This window comes from Botrytis porri (assembly GCF_014898465.1).
Source record: "Botrytis porri strain MUCL 3234 chromosome Unknown BPOR_010, whole genome shotgun sequence".
In the NCBI taxonomy this organism is placed as follows: domain Eukaryota; kingdom Fungi; phylum Ascomycota; class Leotiomycetes; order Helotiales; family Sclerotiniaceae; genus Botrytis; species Botrytis porri.
This window is the reverse complement of record NW_024066084.1, coordinates 1284297-1302827: the sequence shown is the minus strand read 5'-3', so window position 1 is coordinate 1302827 and position 18531 is coordinate 1284297. Positions and strand designations below refer to the sequence as shown.

At 42.9% G+C, this 18531-nt stretch overlaps 5 protein-coding genes across 5 annotated transcripts; 2 read left to right on the top strand and 3 right to left on the bottom strand.

Moving 5' to 3' along the window:
* Positions 1 to 668: 668 nt before the first annotated feature.
* Positions 669 to 4512, bottom strand: EAF01_007830 (uncharacterized protein; the record flags this gene model as incomplete). Its single annotated transcript, XM_038916086.1, has 4 exons — positions 669 to 1054; positions 1113 to 1548; positions 1600 to 4420; positions 4472 to 4512. 4 exons carry the CDS (start codon positions 4510 to 4512, stop codon positions 669 to 671), a joined length of 3684 nt encoding a protein of 1227 aa, XP_038768557.1.
* A 326-nt stretch (positions 4513 to 4838) lies between these two features.
* EAF01_007829 (uncharacterized protein) lies at positions 4839 to 6784 on the top strand (the record flags this gene model as incomplete). Its single annotated transcript, XM_038916085.1, has 2 exons — positions 4839 to 6458; positions 6677 to 6784. The coding sequence occupies 2 exons, from the start codon at positions 4839 to 4841 to the stop codon at positions 6782 to 6784; spliced, it is 1728 nt and encodes a 575-aa protein (XP_038768556.1).
* Positions 6785 to 7589: 805 nt separating this feature from the next.
* Positions 7590 to 9005, bottom strand: EAF01_007828 (uncharacterized protein; the record flags this gene model as incomplete). The annotated part of the gene is made up of 1 exon (XM_038916084.1): positions 7590 to 9005. One exon carries the CDS (start codon positions 9003 to 9005, stop codon positions 7590 to 7592), a length of 1416 nt encoding a protein of 471 aa, XP_038768555.1.
* Positions 9006 to 10181: 1176 nt separating this feature from the next.
* EAF01_007827 (uncharacterized protein) lies at positions 10182 to 11848 on the top strand (the record flags this gene model as incomplete). The annotated part of the gene is given in 4 exon segments (XM_038916083.1): positions 10182 to 10217; positions 10297 to 10591; positions 10604 to 10645; positions 11403 to 11848. The coding sequence occupies 4 exon segments, from the start codon at positions 10182 to 10184 to the stop codon at positions 11846 to 11848; spliced, it is 819 nt and encodes a 272-aa protein (XP_038768554.1).
* A 3673-nt stretch (positions 11849 to 15521) lies between these two features.
* On the bottom strand, positions 15522 to 17564 carry EAF01_007826 (uncharacterized protein; the record flags this gene model as incomplete). Its single annotated transcript, XM_038916082.1, has 1 exon — positions 15522 to 17564. The coding sequence occupies one exon, from the start codon at positions 17562 to 17564 to the stop codon at positions 15522 to 15524; it is 2043 nt and encodes a 680-aa protein (XP_038768553.1).
* Positions 17565 to 18531: the final 967 nt, after the last annotated feature.

Below are 18531 nucleotides of genomic sequence, written 5' to 3'. Positions count from 1 at the left end.
GTACGGCGTAGAGTATTAATGAAAATGAAGTTCTCTAGTGGCAGTGAACAGAAATAATGACGATAGTGCTACTGTTGAGATGAGAAGGGCTGGTTGATTAGGTCTCGAGTTAATTCTTTGTATTGATTGTGTTTTTACAAACCAGAGACAGTACAACGGCCCCGTAGTTCGCCTTTACAATGTTCAATCTCTTCCTACTCAGACAATACATCCTGGACCTATCCCGTAATCTACAATCTAATTGTACGCATTGTCACACTCTTTCATCAGATCGGCATTAGTTAGGATATCCAATAGAGACAGCTCGACAAGCAATCATATTGTTTCATTGACAGGTATAGCATTTATATGAGCGTTGTCAACTCGCCCAGAATTGACTTGGAAGGTAATGATACATTATGACACACAAAATCTCAACAATCCTCAATTGAAGTTCATATACAACACTTCGCTCACCACTAGCCAGGCGTTATGTGTATCCTAACATGGCCCACCTTTCGCCATAGGTATCCATCCTCTTCACTTCAATGAAGCACAGTAAGCCAAGGCTAAATGCAATAAATTACACGTTTCAATTGTAATTAGGAGAAGATATCACAACAAAAGTAATGTCGAATCACTATCTCCTAATACACATATCAAAACCGATAAATTTTCTCTCGAAACACCTATTTTGGAGCTTCTCCATCGACGAAGCTCAAGGCATCTTCCTTTCCAACAACACCAATTCCACTAGTCTTGTTATGGAAAGTAACACCATAACATTTGTTTGCCACCAAGACCATCTCTGGTCTGAATGTTGTGCAAATAAATTGTCCACCCATGACCTTTTGTTTCTTGGAACCACCTTCACCATCTTCATCGTTATCAGATTCTTCATCTGAGTTATCTTGCGATTGAGAAGCTTGTGATTGTTTGGCTGAGATTTCCTTAAGCATTTGAGCTACAGCGGTACGGTATTGAGCATCAAGATTTGCGTCAATTTCGTCAAAGAGATAGAAAGGAGCTGGGTCACACTGTTGGATCGCGAAGACAAGAGCGAGGGCGCATAGACCTACGGGCAAGGCAAATTAGTATGTTTAATGAGGAACTTGCGGAGGGATGTGACATACTCTTTTGTCCACCAGATAATTGTTGAATACGTTGTTGATCGTCGTGTTTACTATTGAAGCTGACACTGATTCCAACACCGACATAATTCTCAACACTGTCCCGTGCTTCTTCATCCGAATCTTCTTCCTCTCTTGCACGACGGTCTGTTTTACGTTGAATAACAAGACGACCACGACCAGCTGGGACAAGACGCTCGAAAATTTGGGCAAACTCCTTAGATACTTGCTTGAATGTTCGCTCAATGGCTTCATCCTTACGTTGATCAAGGACCTCAACGAGTTCTTGAATTGACGATTGGGAATCATCAAGTTCCTTCCTACGCTTAGTCAGACTATCACGCTGAGTTGTGAATTGATTGTATTGTTCGAACGCCTTCTTGTTAACGTGTTTGTACTTCTTGAGAGCTTCTTGGACCTTTTTTAGTCGAGATTGAATCTTGAAATGTTAGTGCACAGGGCAAAAAGATTATCAAGGAAGTTTGCTTACGGATTTTGGATCATAATCCTTATACTTCTCGAAAGCTTCATCAGGCAAGACACCCAAGTCGCGAATGTTCTTGGCGCAATCTGCAGCACTAGTGGTAAGGATGGCCTTTCGAGCAATACTCTTCTCCATCCTCTTCTGGTGCTTCTCAATTAATGCAGCAATCTTATTCTGTTCCTCTTCTTGGCGACTCCTCTCTTGTTCCAAATTGTTGATGTTTGATTCGGCTTCTTCCAATTGCTTTTCATTTTCCTGGAGCTTTGACTCTACAGCACTTGAAGCCTTGGTGATACGCTTCAATTCTCTTTGGGATTCTTTCAGATTACCAGAACCACTACCGGTAGCAAGATCGAATTCATGACTGTTCAATTGATCAAGCCTGAGTCTAAGATTCTCACGGAGTTCAACCTCAATCATCTGTTTGCGGCTCTCGAGATCTCTCCGACTTCTGCTGTGTTCATTCCATTGCTTTTGTAGATCCTGGACAGAAGCATTGAGCTGCTCAAGCTGTCTTTCTTCATTGGCCGTCAATGCCTTCTTGAAATCAGACGCAATTTCTGCTTCGTAATCAGCAATTTTAGCGGCATGATCTTTCAACAATTTGAGAACATCTGCTTGATTGCGAAGAAGTTGTTCAAGCTGCGCCTTCTGTCTTTCAAGGTGCGCTTGTTTTGATCTCAACCCTGACTTTAATGGATCCAGGCCGTCAACAAGTTTGTGCTCCTTTTGACTAGCCTTTTGTTCTTCAGTATAAGCGGCCGTGATTTCTTGATCTTTTTGCTCAATTTCCTTTCTGATCTCATCTTGTCGCACCTTCAAAGTTTCGTACTCATCCCGCCACTTGGCCAGTGCACGAACAGCTTGAAGTCTCGATTCCTTTGGATTAAGGTATCCACCAGTCAAGGCACCTTTCCTATTTGTAGTATCACCGTCTGGTGTAATAGCATTACATCCGTGACTTCTTGCATACTGTGCAGCAATTGTGAGGTTGGGACAGACGATAGTTTTGCCGAATACTTGCTCGAAGGCTGGTTCATACTTTTTGTCGTACCGAATCTTGCTCAACATAGGTATGGCATCAGAGGCATTTGGCAAGTTACCTGGCTTGAATCTGAGTTGGCTCAAAGGAACAAATGTAAGTCTTCCGCCCTTATCCGCGTTTAAAGCATTAATAAGTTGCGTTGCGGTTTCTTCGTTGTCAACTACGTAGTTGAAAAGACTGCTACCAGCGGTCTGTTCCACAGCTACTCGATAAATTTCTTCAACTTCAAGGAGCTCTGCTAGAGTGCCGTATGCGCCTTGGATGTTGTGCTGCTTTTTGAGACGTCTCACTGTGGCTAGACCACGAGATGTAGCGCTATCCATGGTCTTTGCTAATTCCGACTCGGCTTGAAGAACCTCTTTGCGAGCATCTTCTATGACCGAGTGGAGCTTTTCGTCCTCTCTTCGTAGCAATTTTCTCTCATCCTGTAATTTCTCCAAAGATTCTTTGGCGGTAGAGACCTCTTCAGCTAAGGCTATTCTATTGCCGCTCCATCCGTCTAATCGCTCTTGAAGACCAGATATTTCGGTTTCCAAGTTTCGGATTTCAGATTGCACATTTTTCACCTCTTCGTCACCATCGATTCGGTTTGCCTTCTGCGATCCAATTGTGGAGTTTAGCTCTTCAATTTCCTTCCTTAAAAATTGATCACGTTCAGCCTTGGTCCTAAATTGGTTGCTACGAGCTTGTTTTGCGTAGAGTCTATTTCTGCCAGCCTCTGCTTCGTCGAGATTTCGCTTAACTTCGGCTTCGCTAGCTTTTCGACTAGTAAAATCCGGGAGCAATTCTGCAAGTTCTGCCTCTTTCGAAGCTATTTCCTGCTTCACAGAATTCAATTCTTGCTGATGCCTTACACGCGATTGTTCTGTGGACGATTGGTTGGCTGTCAATGTTTTGACGTCTAATTCGATCTTGGCCCGAGCTTTTGCAGTATCTCGTCTATCCTCCTCCAATTGACGTCTATCTACTCTGAGGAGCTCCATTTGTCGAGTCAACTGTTTGATTTGTGTGTCTAATTGAGCGATAGCCTTTTCTCCTTCCATGAATGCGTCCCTGTTCTCATCCCCATCACCACCACCTTGTCTAAACTCATCGATTTCCTCCAGTTTTTCGGCAATTGCGACTTGTTCCTGGTGAAAGAAAGCATATTGTAGACATCGACGATCCTTATCTTTCTCCTGGTAACCTCGCAATTCTTCCTTCTCCTCTTCTAGTTCTGCCAGACGTTCCTTGATGTAATCCAACAACTCATCAATCTTGGCTCGTTTGTTGTTAGTATCTGTCATGATCTTTAGGGACTCAGTACGGCGTTGCTCATAGACTTGCGTTCCAGCCACTTCCTTCAATAAGTTTAATCTCTCGCCATCTTTCATATTAGTAAGAGCTGTCACACGTCCTTGAGGCACAATGTAATATGGATTCGACCTAGAAAAGCCTGCGGTTTCCAGAAGATTAAGAACGTCGGTTTTCGTAGCATTTTTCTTGTCCAAAGAATATTCATCCTTTTTCAATCCAATAGTTCGACGGAGATAGAGCTCGTTCTTGCCAGTAGGAAATCGTCCATCAGAATTGTCGAAAATGATTTCGACATATGCAGACATAACCGCAGACCCCGAACCTTCGTGAAGTAAAGCCTGTCGCTCTTCACGACCCATCTGAGTGTATGCATCGCTGAGAACGAATCGAATGGCCGCGAAAAAGTTACTCTTTCCAGATCCATTTCTTCCAACAATTACATTTGTCGCTGGAGAAAATTCGTCGATAAGTGTTTGATCCTTATAACTATATGTGTGTGTCAGGATGCATTATCTTCTGTCGCAGTGAAAAACGCACCTTTTGAAGCCCTGGATATTTATCTGCTTGATATAAACCATCGCGACCACTTGTCGCCAGTGGGGCGACGATGATTCTTGCTGATTATGAAGAGCGCTTCAAAAGGGAAAAACTAATCTCGATTTATTTTCAACAATTCGCAAGAGTCCCACCAAGCGTAACTGTATAATCAGTATTCAACGCGTCAATAAGCTGAAAGTTCAAGAAACGCGATCGAGGGTCGCGATTCTTAGCGTAGACAAGTGACGCCTCACCGCCCTATGGCAGAAATTCTCCATGACAATTTCAGTCAGTCATTCTTCACCCACCATTTTTTGAAGCACCTGAGGTCGATACACAATACTGAAATAATCTGCTTATTGAAAATATGGCAGATAATAACGAGATACCTACGCCTGTTTCTGCTGCAGCAGGACAAGAACCATCTCATACATATATTCCAAATCAAGGATATGCCCACCCCGCCACTTCAGATGCCCCTCCAATGACTCCAACTTCTGGTGAAAATACAGAATATGCCGCAGATAACGAAGACGATGCATACGATGATTTGTTCGATGAGGAAGATGATGGATACGTTGACGACGTCGATTATGACCCATCTTCCGGCGATTTAACCAAATCCTATAACCGTCAACGCAAGCTCAATGATGCTACCGCCACTGGTGCTCCTCGAATAAATCCCCAGAGACCGGCTGCGAATACCAAGGCAAGTGTCGATGATCAGATCACCAGTTTGTCAAAACATGCTGCTAAGATCAGATTGGATGGCAGTTTCGATGGAGGTCATAAAACACATGGAAAAGATAAATCAGATCGTGCGACGAGTGAACAAGTTTTGGATCCTCGCACACGTATGATTTTACTTCAAATGATCAATAGAGGTGTTGTTTCCGAAGTCAATGGATGTTTAAGTACGGGCAAGGAAGCCAACGTATATGGGGCCTTGTCAATTCCTTCGACGGACGCAGATTCACAACCAATACACCGGGCTATTAAGGTCTACAAGACTAGTATCTTGGTCTTCAAGGATCGTGATCGTTATGTTACTGGTGAACATAGATTCAGATCAGGATACAATAAAGGAAATAACAGAGCTATGGTCAAAGTCTGGGCTGAGAAAGAGTTCCGAAATTTAAAACGTCTACATCTGGCTGGAATTCCTTGTCCAGAACCTGTTCATCTACGTCTACACGTCCTTATCATGGGGTTCCTAGGTGATAAGAAGGGATGGGCCGCACCAAGACTTCGAGATGTAGAGCTCTCTGGCGATGACGTCGATGAACAGTATCGATTGCTCTACCTACAACTCATTGGACTCATGCGAAGAATGTACCAAACATGTAAACTTGTTCACGCTGATTTGAGTGAGTATAACGTATTATACCACCAGAAAAAACTTTTCATCATCGATGTTTCTCAAAGTGTTGAGCACGACCATCCTCGTTCATTAGAATTCCTACGAATGGATATCAAGAACGTATCCGATTTCTTCAAGCGCAAGAATGTCGAAGTCCTATCTGAACAAACCATTTACCAATTTATCACTTTCCATGATGGACCAACCCAGGAGCCAGGACTCAGTGAAGCGCTTGAAAAATTACTCCTTGAAAGACCTGAAGAGGATGAAACTGAAGAAGCTGTTGCCAAACGACAAGTAGAAAACGAAGTTTACCGTCAACAATACATACCACAAACTCTAGAACAAGTTTATGACTTTGAGCGCGATGCTGAGAAAGTTGGAAAGGGTGAACGTGGCGACCTTGTGTATCGAAACTTGTTGGCTGCGGATAAAATGCCTATGTCTTCGGGCAACGAGGCGGATGCCGAGGATACGATGGGCGATGGTACTAGTCAGGCTACTGATGATGATGAAGATGAGGAGGGTGACGAAGATGGAGAGGATGGAGATGATGACGATGACGAGAAGAGATTTGAGAAGGGCACACCGAGGGGAAAGAGATTCGAAGATAAGGATGCTAAGAAGGTATGTTCGTTCACGATATTTGTTTCGCTATTTGCCTGTCAACCCCTGACACCCCTATCACGGAATGATGACCCAATTTCCATCCACAAAACATGACTTCCCTTTTGGGACCAGATTACAAATCACGAGAACTTTATGTCTGACCATCACTCAACTATCTCCATTAATTTGCTTACTATCATATTCATCCAAAGCTAACGCTAATTTTTCAACAATAGGAACACAAGAAAGCAGTCAAAGAAGAAAAGCGTGAAAAGAGAAAAGATAAAATTCCCAAACATCTCAAGAAGAAACTTGTGAGTTCGACGGCAAAACATAAGCACTAGTTTTAAAGTCGAAAAATCAAATCAAGCAAATAAATTTTGAATCAAAATAATCGATCGCCGGCTCCTTGACATAATAGTGACCGGTAAGTAATCATTATCTTTCTCTATCTACCTTCCACAGATGCAGAGAAATCTCCAAAACAAACACCCGGATGAAGAAACAAACATCGCTTCTCCCAACCCAACACATCGGAGTAGTGTCTTACCAAGGGGATTCCTTCGGCAAAACCTCTTTGGTGTATGGGTCCCACTACCGGAGAAGCTGAGATACTTCTACTTTCAACGAGAGTAGAAGATATGCTGATCAAAGAGAGCACCGACGGGTGTTCTGTCTACGGAGTTTGTTTTTCTCAATATTTGATTTGTGGGGGAGAGATGTCCAAGAGCAACAATATGAAAGTGGCAATTAGTGAGCTTAGGGAGGAGAACTTGCTTGTATGATGACACAAGAATGTAGCGAAGTCAAGTAGAGAACAGAATATACTATCTGTGTATATGCATATGTATTCATTCGCTATACCATAATGTTTGCTATCTAAAACTGTGATTCTAAACTTACAATTCCTGGAAAGGCCGTGGCCATAGAATGTGAACTCCCTCCCTGTAAAAACCGCAAAACCATGGTTCATTATGAAATCATTCATCCCCATTATATCCACAATCCTGACCATCCGTGCATCCAACCATCGCATACATAACATCGTATCGTATTTCGTCCCAATATTTGCTTTCCATTTGCGTCCATCCATCCCAGACCAATTCATAAAAGCATCGCATCCGGATCATTTCTCACTCGTCAAATCGTTTACTCCCTTCTGTATCCCCCATTTCTCTTCTTTCTTCTATCTTCGGTATAATCCGTTTCATTTCCACCTCTCTCACTACTTAAACCCGGAATAAAGCAAGGATAACTCTTGTGTCCGGTATCCCCACTAACCTCACTATCCTCCCTCACACTACTCAACTCGCTTCCCCCGACACTCGACTCAGCAGCGGAATAAGCAGGTGGAGCCAAATGTGATCGATCTCTGCTTTGTTTTCTAGCTTCACGTCTAGCACGTCTCGCCTCTCGTTCACGACGCTCTTGGTCTTTTATTGCGGCTGCGTCACGAGATGAGATGAGGGAAGATGCGGCTGCGGAACTGTTATCGTCACCAACGCGGAAACTGAAATCTCTACGTTGAGCTGCGCGTCCCTTTTCCTGAAGTTTCTTGGCTTCTGCTTTAATTCTCTCATCATCCGTTACACTTGAATCGGCCTCGCTCTGTCTTGAACTCTTCTTGGTTGTGTTCTGTCTGGTCCAGAATGTTGAGCTTCCACCATTATCCTTTGTGGAAGTAGCAACGCGTGGGCCTTGAACTGTTCCGATAACCTTTCGAATTTTGTAGTGATCTTTGTTGTTACTCTTCTTTGGCCTCTCGGGGGTACGCTCAGGAGATCTCTCGCGGTTTTGTATAAGTCCATCAGAAACAGTCGAGCCTTCAGGGTTTGTAGATCCTTCCCAAATGCTAGATTCGCTTTCTCTGTTCATGCCGCCAACTCGTGCTGGTTTCTCATGACGGTATGCTCGAAGATCTGCAATATCGTCGCCGTATTCGGATTCAGGTACATCGCCCAAGTCACCACCGCGGAGTCTACTCTTCTTATTCTTCTTTTCCTTTCGTGGGTAATTGACCTCACTCATTTCGCTATAAGTGACCTCGCTTTGTGTGCCTAGTGAACTTTCTTCCTCATCATAGTCCTTGTATCTCGATCTCTCCATACCACTTCCACCCCTCTTACTCTTTTTGTTCTTCCTTCCCCATGTGCTCCTCTTCTTTTCCCCGTGTACAATACTACCGCCTCCAAGATCCGTAGATTCTGAAGCTCCAGAGAGAGTGGTGCCATTGGGACCTTTGCGTCTCAAAACCGTAGACTTATAATCATCCCAATCGTTTTCATGAAAGACAAATCCACCATTCTTAGCGATGAAGAAGAACCAAATACCAGTGATAACAAAGCCAGCGCCAATCAGTCCAAGAAGTATGAAGACGAATTTGTTGGGAACAGTGTCGAAAGGTGTAACACCACTAGAGGGATCAACTGTGGGGACAACATCGCGTGCGGTGAGAGCTTTGGTGATGATTTTTGGTGCGGAAGAAACGATATCGAGAGATGGAGATGAAGGGGCAACGGCGGCACGTTTGAGGAGAGGAGAGACGTAAGATGAGATGACAGGCATAATTGATGTCTCTTCGTAAAATATGTCGTGATAAAGGGTGGTATTCGAAGATGATGAAGTTTTATTTACTTCGACATCCAACTAAGTACAACCTCGTACCATCAGCAGTGGTAAAGGGTTATCGTGAATTGAAATATTCGTCAATTGAGCTTTACAAAGTAAAAGATGACCGGAACAAGTTGATAAGACTCAAAAGACTCTGTCAAAAAGCTATCGTGTTGGATAGCACTGCCAACTCACGTTCCTTGGAATAAATTACGAGGCTGGGGAAAAAGCGGGAGGCTGGTTATTGTCGTTCGTTTACACAGCAACCAGGCACGTGCGTAAATCTATTTTTGGTTCTAGTTCTCGCTTCTAGGCCCTTGTGAGAAAGATCTAGACAAACAATCAATCACATCAAATCCATTTGAGTTGATCTTGCGTGCATATGCACACAATATATGAGAACACTAGAGAAGTCTAATTGTTTAGGGCTGAATGTGGAACAATGAAGTGCTTGATAGTTCTAGTGGATCGTCAACCTCATGCTCGCGTTGGTTTAATCTTTTTCTATCCCAAATCTCCTTAGTATCCTGTCCAAAGTGTCTAGTCTCGACTGGTAAACTTGGGATCTATGGGGAAAGTACCACGCTTTTAGAAATAGGGGCCATAGGGCTTTTATCTCCTCAGTGTAATGTGCTTAGTGTGCCATTTTCAGTAACTTTCTCGCACTAGAGTCAATACGCATGCCTCTCTTTTGCCTCTCTCTTGCCTCTCTCTTGCCTCTCTCTGGAAGTTCATGAAAGAGCACATTAGTATTCGATGATCATATACAAGAAGTGGCCTTGTCGTTCCTAGATCAAACCCTATTTTTTATGACTGAGTGCACGATATTAGGCTCCCGGATGCAGCCACCCGCTTGAAAGGCTCATTCGACAACGAATAATAGCGCACAATGGCTCAACTTGGACATTTGATACCGAAGAAAGCTGCGTTGCAAGTTTTTATGGAGCGGCTTTTCCTGGATTCATGGTGACTTTTCGTCCAATCATATGAAAAATGTAGTGCTCTGAATCAATGAGCCCCAGGTTACACAGGCACTTCAAGGTCTCCAAACAGTTATCTTATCCCTCTCTTTTCATCTTTTGCTTCGTCGCCGTCTCAAATGTAGTGCATGTCAATAGTACCTACTTCACAATGCATGTCATAGCACATTTTTTGCGTCATGAAAAGGTTAGTACTTCTCTGCATCCCAAATTCTATGTTAGGAGTCAGAACAAGAATATGGTCAGATCTAAGAAATCACTATCAGGGTGCACACACAGCTGAAGGATTTTGTACAGATCAGCCCAGTCTCATTCGCGATCCTGATCTAACTGCAGAGGGCCGATCAAATTGCCAGATATTCTCGAACAATTTCTCGGATAGCAGGCATGTCACACACATCTGGTGTTCGCCCATGACCAGAAAGGTCCGTATAGCACTCTTATCCTTCGAAAGTGCCATTGCTAGTATCGTAAAAGTTCAAGCGTTGGATATACTTCAAAATTGGGATTTTTCACCAAACGGTATAAGAATGAACAAAGAGTATCTACAAAGACATTTTGGTGAATAAGTAGACTTCGATAAAGTTGAAGAGGCATGGAATAATAAAGTTTCTGGTAAATGGGCTTCGAAAAATCAAAAGTGGAAGATCCCTGCTTTGAACTCGCGCTCAATGACTTACGATCGACTACCAGCATGGTCGAAGTTGTGATAGTCAGTCATTAGGCTACACAACGGGTACCCACAGGGCAAATAATAACCTTAATAAATAATCCACAAATAATCCGTTTACAAAACAAATAATTCAAAAATCTAAATAAGTAATCCACAAAACAAATACAAATTACTCATAAATATTTATCTACTTATATATTATATAATTATTCATAATCTTTTATAATATTAATATAATTTTATAATTAGTATAAAAATTAATATAAATCTAAGCTTGAATCACTTTTGGACTCTAAAAAAATCTAAGAATAGCTTTATATTTTAAGCGAATCTCTACTTTTTTCGAAGAATCTATATATCCACGAATTATTTACAAATGATCTACAAATTATCTATATATTTACAAAAAATTTACAAATAATTCATCTATTTATATATTTATAGATTATTTACAAATAATTTGTAAATTATTTATACAAAATAAACAATTTTAAAGTTTCAATAAATAATTTATAAAGCAAATAAAACCTTTAACAAATAACCTATAGAGTGGATTATCTGTAAATAATTTATGGATACAGATAATTTGTGTGCAGCCTATCAGTCATGAAAGTGTCCTCAGAGAACTGACCATTAGAATTGGTAAGTTGCATGCTAAATCAGATCAAGTATACAAAAGCTAATGGAACTCAAATTCAGGAGGCTGGCGATCTGGCGAAGTCCGCAGCTATTTAATTGATGATAAAGGGGAACCTTTTCACTATCTGGAAGCGAGTGGCCTCGAAATCTACAGATCACATTTCCCGAATCAACATATGATACCAACACCAGAACGGGTCCACTCCGAGTCGCTGGACCCTCCAATGCTCGCGGAGAGCTCGATAGACAAGCCTTCTGAATCGTCTGAGAAAGCACCTGCACTAGAAGTAAAGGTGGTTATTAAAACCATTGCAAAGGATACCTCGACAATTGCAAAAGAGGGGATACTGAAAGCTTCGAAAAGGTGTGAGATCCACGTGAATGTATTATTCAAGCTTTTTCAGGAAGAACCTCCGCCAACCAAAGTCGAGGGGGTTGACATCAAGGGCGTGGAAGCACGTCCAATACCTGTAAGAAGCAACGACCGGTACGACGCAGGCGAATAGAATACCAATAGCCAGTGGGAGGATGAGCGATCATGATATTTCTAGAAAGACACCTTTGAAAGCAGCATAGGTCAGGTGTATTCTATTAATGAATCATTCGGGGATTTTTTGAAAGTCTTGTGTCTGGAGTTTGGACATGTCAACTTCAGGGACATAGTTGTCGGTATACCTGAGTGATTTGAAGAGACTCAAGACTGATAGGTTATGAGATAATATTTTAGAGAGACTATAGAATTGGACGTTTATAACCTCAAAAAAACAGTCGTTTATGTTCAATTATATTCTAGTTTAGCCCACGCTTTTTTTCCAGAGTCATTCTACTTCGCGAAAAAAACAGTCTTATCATTGTCAATCATACTGGTCCGCAGAGAAAGACAAGGCATAGCAACTTTGTTATCCTGATATTGAAATTCCCACCATCCTACGTCCTGGCACTTCTCTAAGTGTATACTCTCCAAATATTAAAGGATCACAACGAAATCTTGATATCAGGGCCGAAGCTTAATGCCACCATTGCCTCGTGTCAAGCCGCTTTCGCCTCCCTCATTTGATTATCTAAATACCATTACTGCACAAAAATAATTGAATTTTCAATCTCTTCGATGGATGCCCTAAACGTGCCAAGTTAAGCTCCCTAAACGCCCCTAAACCCTCGCTAAAACATTTCTTTGTTAACCTCGTCCATTATTTGACCGTGCTTCTATGTGGATACCGTAGGTTATGTATATTAACACAAATCCCTATGATTATCATCACATCATTGCTCTCTCCGTGATTCCACACGCGATTGGCCCACGAAGAATCAGCCCTATCCTCAACCCTGAGATAGCTCATCCGTAAAACTTACACCCCACTGACAGCTAGAATACTACAACCCACCCCCCCAAGACATCTCAAACCCTTATACCCATTTTATTTTTTCCATCCCCATGACATCCCCCAAACCCTCCAATGAATCCATCCAATCCCCTGAATATACCCCTCTGCTTACACCACCAGCACCCGCTTGCTTGCTTACACTAGCTTACACTTCCCCCACCATCCCGATATTTATCCCCAAGCCCACAATCCCCAAAATCCCAACATCCGAAATCTGTTGCACGTCTGATTTTTCGCCCGATAATTGTCCTCGGTTTAGCTTCGCTAAATCACATCACATCACGTTCATGATGAAATGTGGAAGATTTAGTTGCACGTCTGTGTTTCGTGCCGACGTCGGGACGGTCTTCGGTGATGTTTTCGGGGAAGAGGGGGTGGGGATAGGGATGGGGAATTGAGTTTACGGTTGGATATTCGTATATTGGAGGGTTGATGAGTTTTCTGAGCGGGGTTTTGGGGAGAATTCGGGATGGGTCTTCTTCCATTGTTTTTTGCCTCGTTTAGATTTATTAGGAAATGATGGATAGTATCCGTATTTTATTTCGGTGCTTTATGTTGCATCATACATTGTACTCATGCATTACATATTTTTTCAATACTGCATACTACATACATATCTCTTTGCGGGTTTCAAAATCTCATCGATTGCAAAATCTCTAATAGCCCGTCCATAAAGTTCCAAATTTCTCAAAAACTCAAGAGGTACATGTATGCTACAAACCCAAAACTCATATTCAACATCGTAAAAGCAATGAGTACACATACCGCGCTACATAGCGACTTCATATGCATTCATAACCAAACACCAACCAATCAATCCTTTCCAAATCCGAACTTCAAACCTCCACCAGATCCCACTTCTTGCGCTCTAACATCCATAGCAGAAAGACCTATAACCACCACAACCACTCTCAAAACTCCTCCTCGATTGCTAAACTCTTCAAAAAAGGAAGAAAAAGAAGAGGTAAAAACCATAAATGATTGAAACTCAATCAAGTAGCGAGTGAATCGAGCATTCTTCTCTCATGTTCAAAAAATTCTTTTCCACCTACTCAAACTCCTCGCGGAAATTACATATTCACTCACTCAACTTCCAAATTCCACTCCACTCAATCTCCAATTCTCCCTCCCCCCCAAAAATATCGACACCACAGAGATTCGAACTCTGGCTCCCGAAGGAAACGCCTGTACGATAGCCGTCCAACCAATCTCCTCATCAAATACTTTCCGATATCAAATACCGATACCGCGATGAGGAGACGTATCAGGAAGTCCGAGCTAGTAGCAGGGCGTCGCGTTAACCACTCCGCCATAGTGCCCTTTCTAATATCTTTGATCTGTGAGAGGAGGGGGTTGGGGGTATATGGAATGAGGGGTGAGCTTTTGGGGGGATGGGGGTGAGGGCGAGGGTGAATTATTTGGGTACTGGGGACGGAAGAAGAAGAAGGAGGAGGAATCTGTGTGAAAGGATTGGAAAGTGAACATCAATCCACCTCAAACTTATGTAGGTACCTATCCATGATATCGCACCCTTATAAGGCATCACCACATCACCACATCACCACACCAACCACCACAAACCAAATACCCATCCATACCCATAATAAACATCTATCTATCATCCCCCCAAACCACCAAACCACAACCAAAAAAATAAAAAAATAACTAGAAGAACAAGAAACCTCCCGCTTCACAAGTCCGTGGTCGTAGATCTGACAATTACCCATTCTAAAGCAGTAAGCCCCCAGATGAAAGACATCAAAATCAGATCGTGCTTAAACCCCCCCCCCTCCTTGGAAGACCATCATCCATTCACCTACTAGGTATCTATATAATCGAGGAAAAGCAGCGCGTACATTTTCTTCCCCTCAATGAACTCAATACAAACCAACAAACAAACAAAACAAAGTGCTCTAAACCCCATAGAACGTATATGCCCCCACGAAAACCTAGAGACTTCTCCAGTCAGCGCCGCGACACTCCTCGATTATCATTCAAGAAGCAGCAGCTTACTCAATCTCGCGTCGGGGTATCCACATGACAATACAATCACATCACCAAGTTCTCCTTCACTGTAAGAACTTCACGACTAAGAAATACAAAGGGGTATCATATTTTAAAACTATCCTAAAGCTATCTAAAGCTACCCTAAAGCTTGTAATCCACAATCAATCCAATCCTGAAGGTTCTCGAAAGAATTCTGATAGAAAGACGAGTCCCCACTAACATTAAAGGAGACCCAATCTATCCATCCATTTTCCATCCCCTCCATCCTTTTCATATATCATACCAAACAGACCATGTACCAGCCATGTACGCCAACTCTCAAAAACATCTCTGTCGATGACTCATATCTTACATGCTGCCATTGCTAGCAAAATGTGCATGCATCTGTAGTTCATCCCAATCCCAATACTTTCAATCCAAAATCAAGAAAAAAAGGTAATCGCCCAAGTGAAGATAAGAGACGTGAAAAAAGAGATTCATAACCATAGCTCATACAAGTCGTACATTCATCATATTGAAACATTTCCATTTCCACCATAAGGAAAGAAAAAGAAAAGAGAAAAAGTGCTCAAGTGCTTTTGGGGTATAAACTTTTTCCGCTTTTCTGAAAAAACCAAAGAAGAGGAGAAAGTAACGACCACATAACGATATGCACAGAGAAGAGAGATGTTTAAAAAAGGAAATTCAAAAGGAAATGATATGAAATCGCCATAAAAATTTGTGTCGCTAAATCGAATATTCAAGAAATGAATCGCTCAAAGGAAATAAAATATGATACGTAAAGGATTTAGAGCCAAGTAGAAGTAGTTGAAGTCTCCCAGTTGGCATTGCGAGATTCAAAGTCCTTGGCAATGCGAGATTCATAATCTTTGGTAATGCGAGAGTCAAAGTCCTTGGCAGTGCGAGCTTCATAGTCCTCACGACGTTCGCGAGGTGCTCTGTCCCGCTCTTGAGGTCGAGGTGAGACTCGGGTGTAGGAATGTTGTGATCTCATGCGCGATCGGGTTGATTGACTGTCACTTCGGTCATGTCGGCTTCGGCGTTCACGATCATCAAGTAATTTAGGTCCGTGTCCATGTCCATATTCCGATGCAGTTGCTTGGCTTCCGTCACGAATTATTTTTTCGGTGCGGTGAATTTGGATTTTTCCTCCTTCTTCGCAATGAATTTCAGCTCCGCCAACTGTGACTTTAGCCTGACCAGTTACCTCGATTGTAACATCATCATCACCACCACTTCGGGTCGTACGAGTGGTTTGTGTGCCTCGATAATCACTCAAGTCATGACTTCCACTGCTCTTTGTGCTTCTGCTACTACCTCCAGCCTGTCTTCGTTGTTCTTTTTTCAAAGCCTCGGCAGTGAGAGGTATAGTTGGACCACTGACTTCCTCGAGATAATCGGCTGCCGCAGAAAGCTTTGCGTTATATCCACTTGATCCCGTAGTAGATGCTTGAGTGGAAGAGGTAGATGTAGATTGTCCATAGTAGCTTTGTCGGCGTCTGTTTTTGCTAGCAGTTTCAAGTCTAAATCTCTCTGCTTCCCTGGGTAGTTCGCTCACATCATATGAAACTGAGTTTCGATGAGGACTTGGTCGACGAGGACGAGGTGCATGACGAGGAGGTTCATCATGGTACTCTTCAACACTGTATTGAGAAAGCGTGTCGTCGTATACTGGCACATCGACTGTTGGTCGTCGCATAGTAGGTTTGGGTGGTGGTGGCATAGCCTGAGAATCTCTTCTACCTCTGCTGCTCTTGCTCTTGTGGTAACTGGTTTCCACTTCGCTGTAATTGCTTTCGCGACTGCGCGAACTGTCTGCCTTGCTAAAGTTACTCTCCGATACAGCAGAGCTGTTTGTCCTTGAAGGGATTCCAGATGGTACACGGATACTACTGGTGATGGTTCTCCCGACTGGCTCTTCAATAGAAGATTCGTAACTATCATCGTAATCATCTTCGCTATATTGGTACTCTCGCTCATAGCCTCCTGTGATCATTCGAGGTGTTTGAACTGGCTCAGGTCGAATGCCATATTGAGAGGCCCTTTGTTGAGGTTCAAATCGAGCGGAAAGAGAGCGCGATGAAGGTTGAGCTTCCTCAGATTGAAAGTAGCTAGTCGCTTGAGGAGGAGGAGGAGGAGGGACGACAGCATAGTTGTTGCTGAATGCTGGTGAAGGAGGTGGAGCTTGAAATTGCGCCGATTGATGCGCCGATTGATGAGTAGGTTGAAAATACGCAGAACTGGACAATGGAGGATAGGCAGCAGACGCTGAAGCAGAGGCAGCGTGGTAACTGGAAGGTCGTTGGCCACCGTGGTATGTTTGAGCGTGGGTCAATGCGCGAGGTCTCATAGGGACAGATGTGGTAATGGGTTGCGTAATGACGGGGGGTTGAGGGTGTTTAGAAGTAACTGGGGCCTTAACTCCGTAATGCTCTGGTTTCGCATCAGTCTTGACACTGAGAGATCTTCGGTGCTCCTTGGTCTCCTTGTTTTTCAATGTCTGCGGTGGACGTGATTCGACTGTGGAAGGACGTCTTTGGTTTGTAGATGGTCTTCGCGACTTCTTACTTTCTTTAGTGTATTCAACATCATGTACCGCATCGGTTGATGATATCTCAGAACCTGCAGGGATGGCTCCTGTCGAGTATCCCGAGTCGCTGTTTGTTCTTGAAGCTTTACTTGATGGGCGATCGCGAGTGGTGATCTTAGGACGTTCCTTGACCTTTTCCCTTGAAGGTGCTTTAACGCTTGCGCTTCGTCGAGTACCTTTCAAAACTTTGCCTGTCTCTTCATCTTCGTCTTCGAAGTACATGGCACGTGGGCCACCCATTGTTTATATTGGAGTGACGACAATGAAGGTCGTCGACAACGAGATATGTAGTTGATGTTAATCCGTAGGGTGGACGGGAAGGTTGCTGAGTGTAAATAGAAAACGTACTGGACGCTTCTACTTATATAGTAGCAATTGATGTCGCACGAAGGTAGTGCTGTGGTCTGTATATGTGTGTGTGTGTTGTTATGAAGTTTGGTTGACGGGGTGTACGGGAATTGTGGTGTGGGTGAAGGGATGAACAGACTGAAGGATGGATTAAAAGTTAAAAAAAGGTAAGAGAGGAAGGAGTCTAAGCTCCTTTTTAGTGTCTAATCCGTGAATCCGTAAGGGAAAATAGTGAAGACACTAATCAATGATTGGATGAGCGACGCAATTCCGCAGTAGTGTCAATTAGGTAGTACTTTGACAGAAAGCTGAGACTTGGAGTAACGGGTAACGTTTGACTTTTTTCTTCTTTGGGATTTCTTCTTTCGTTGATTGTTCGTTGCCAGGTTGAATCGAATGAAGAATTGTGGTTGGTGGTGATTAGGTCCGCAGGGTTTATCGATTTATATCGATAGCGAATAGTGCGGGTTGGTAGCCTAGGATTGACTGTCGATGCGATATGAGATGATATGGATCAGCAATCCGGTAGCTAAAGAAGAACCCTAAAGGAGGGGCGCTGAGGGGGGGAAAGTAGATGGTAGATGTGGATGTGTGGGTAAAGGGGACTTTTATCGAAGAGAGAATCTGTAATGATATGATAGGATCTTGTGGTATTGTCAACGAGGATACGTTGGTAGAACCTCTCTCATGAACTCTCTGGTGAAAGTATGAGAATTAAATCCGAATGGGGAATGAAAAGATGATACACGGTGCGAAGTGTACAATCTTCAGACCTGACCTGGTTCAAGCTGTGGTAATGTGTAAAGAAATAAGAAAATAAGTACACCGGGGACTAGTTGTGCTATATTTCTCCGTGGTT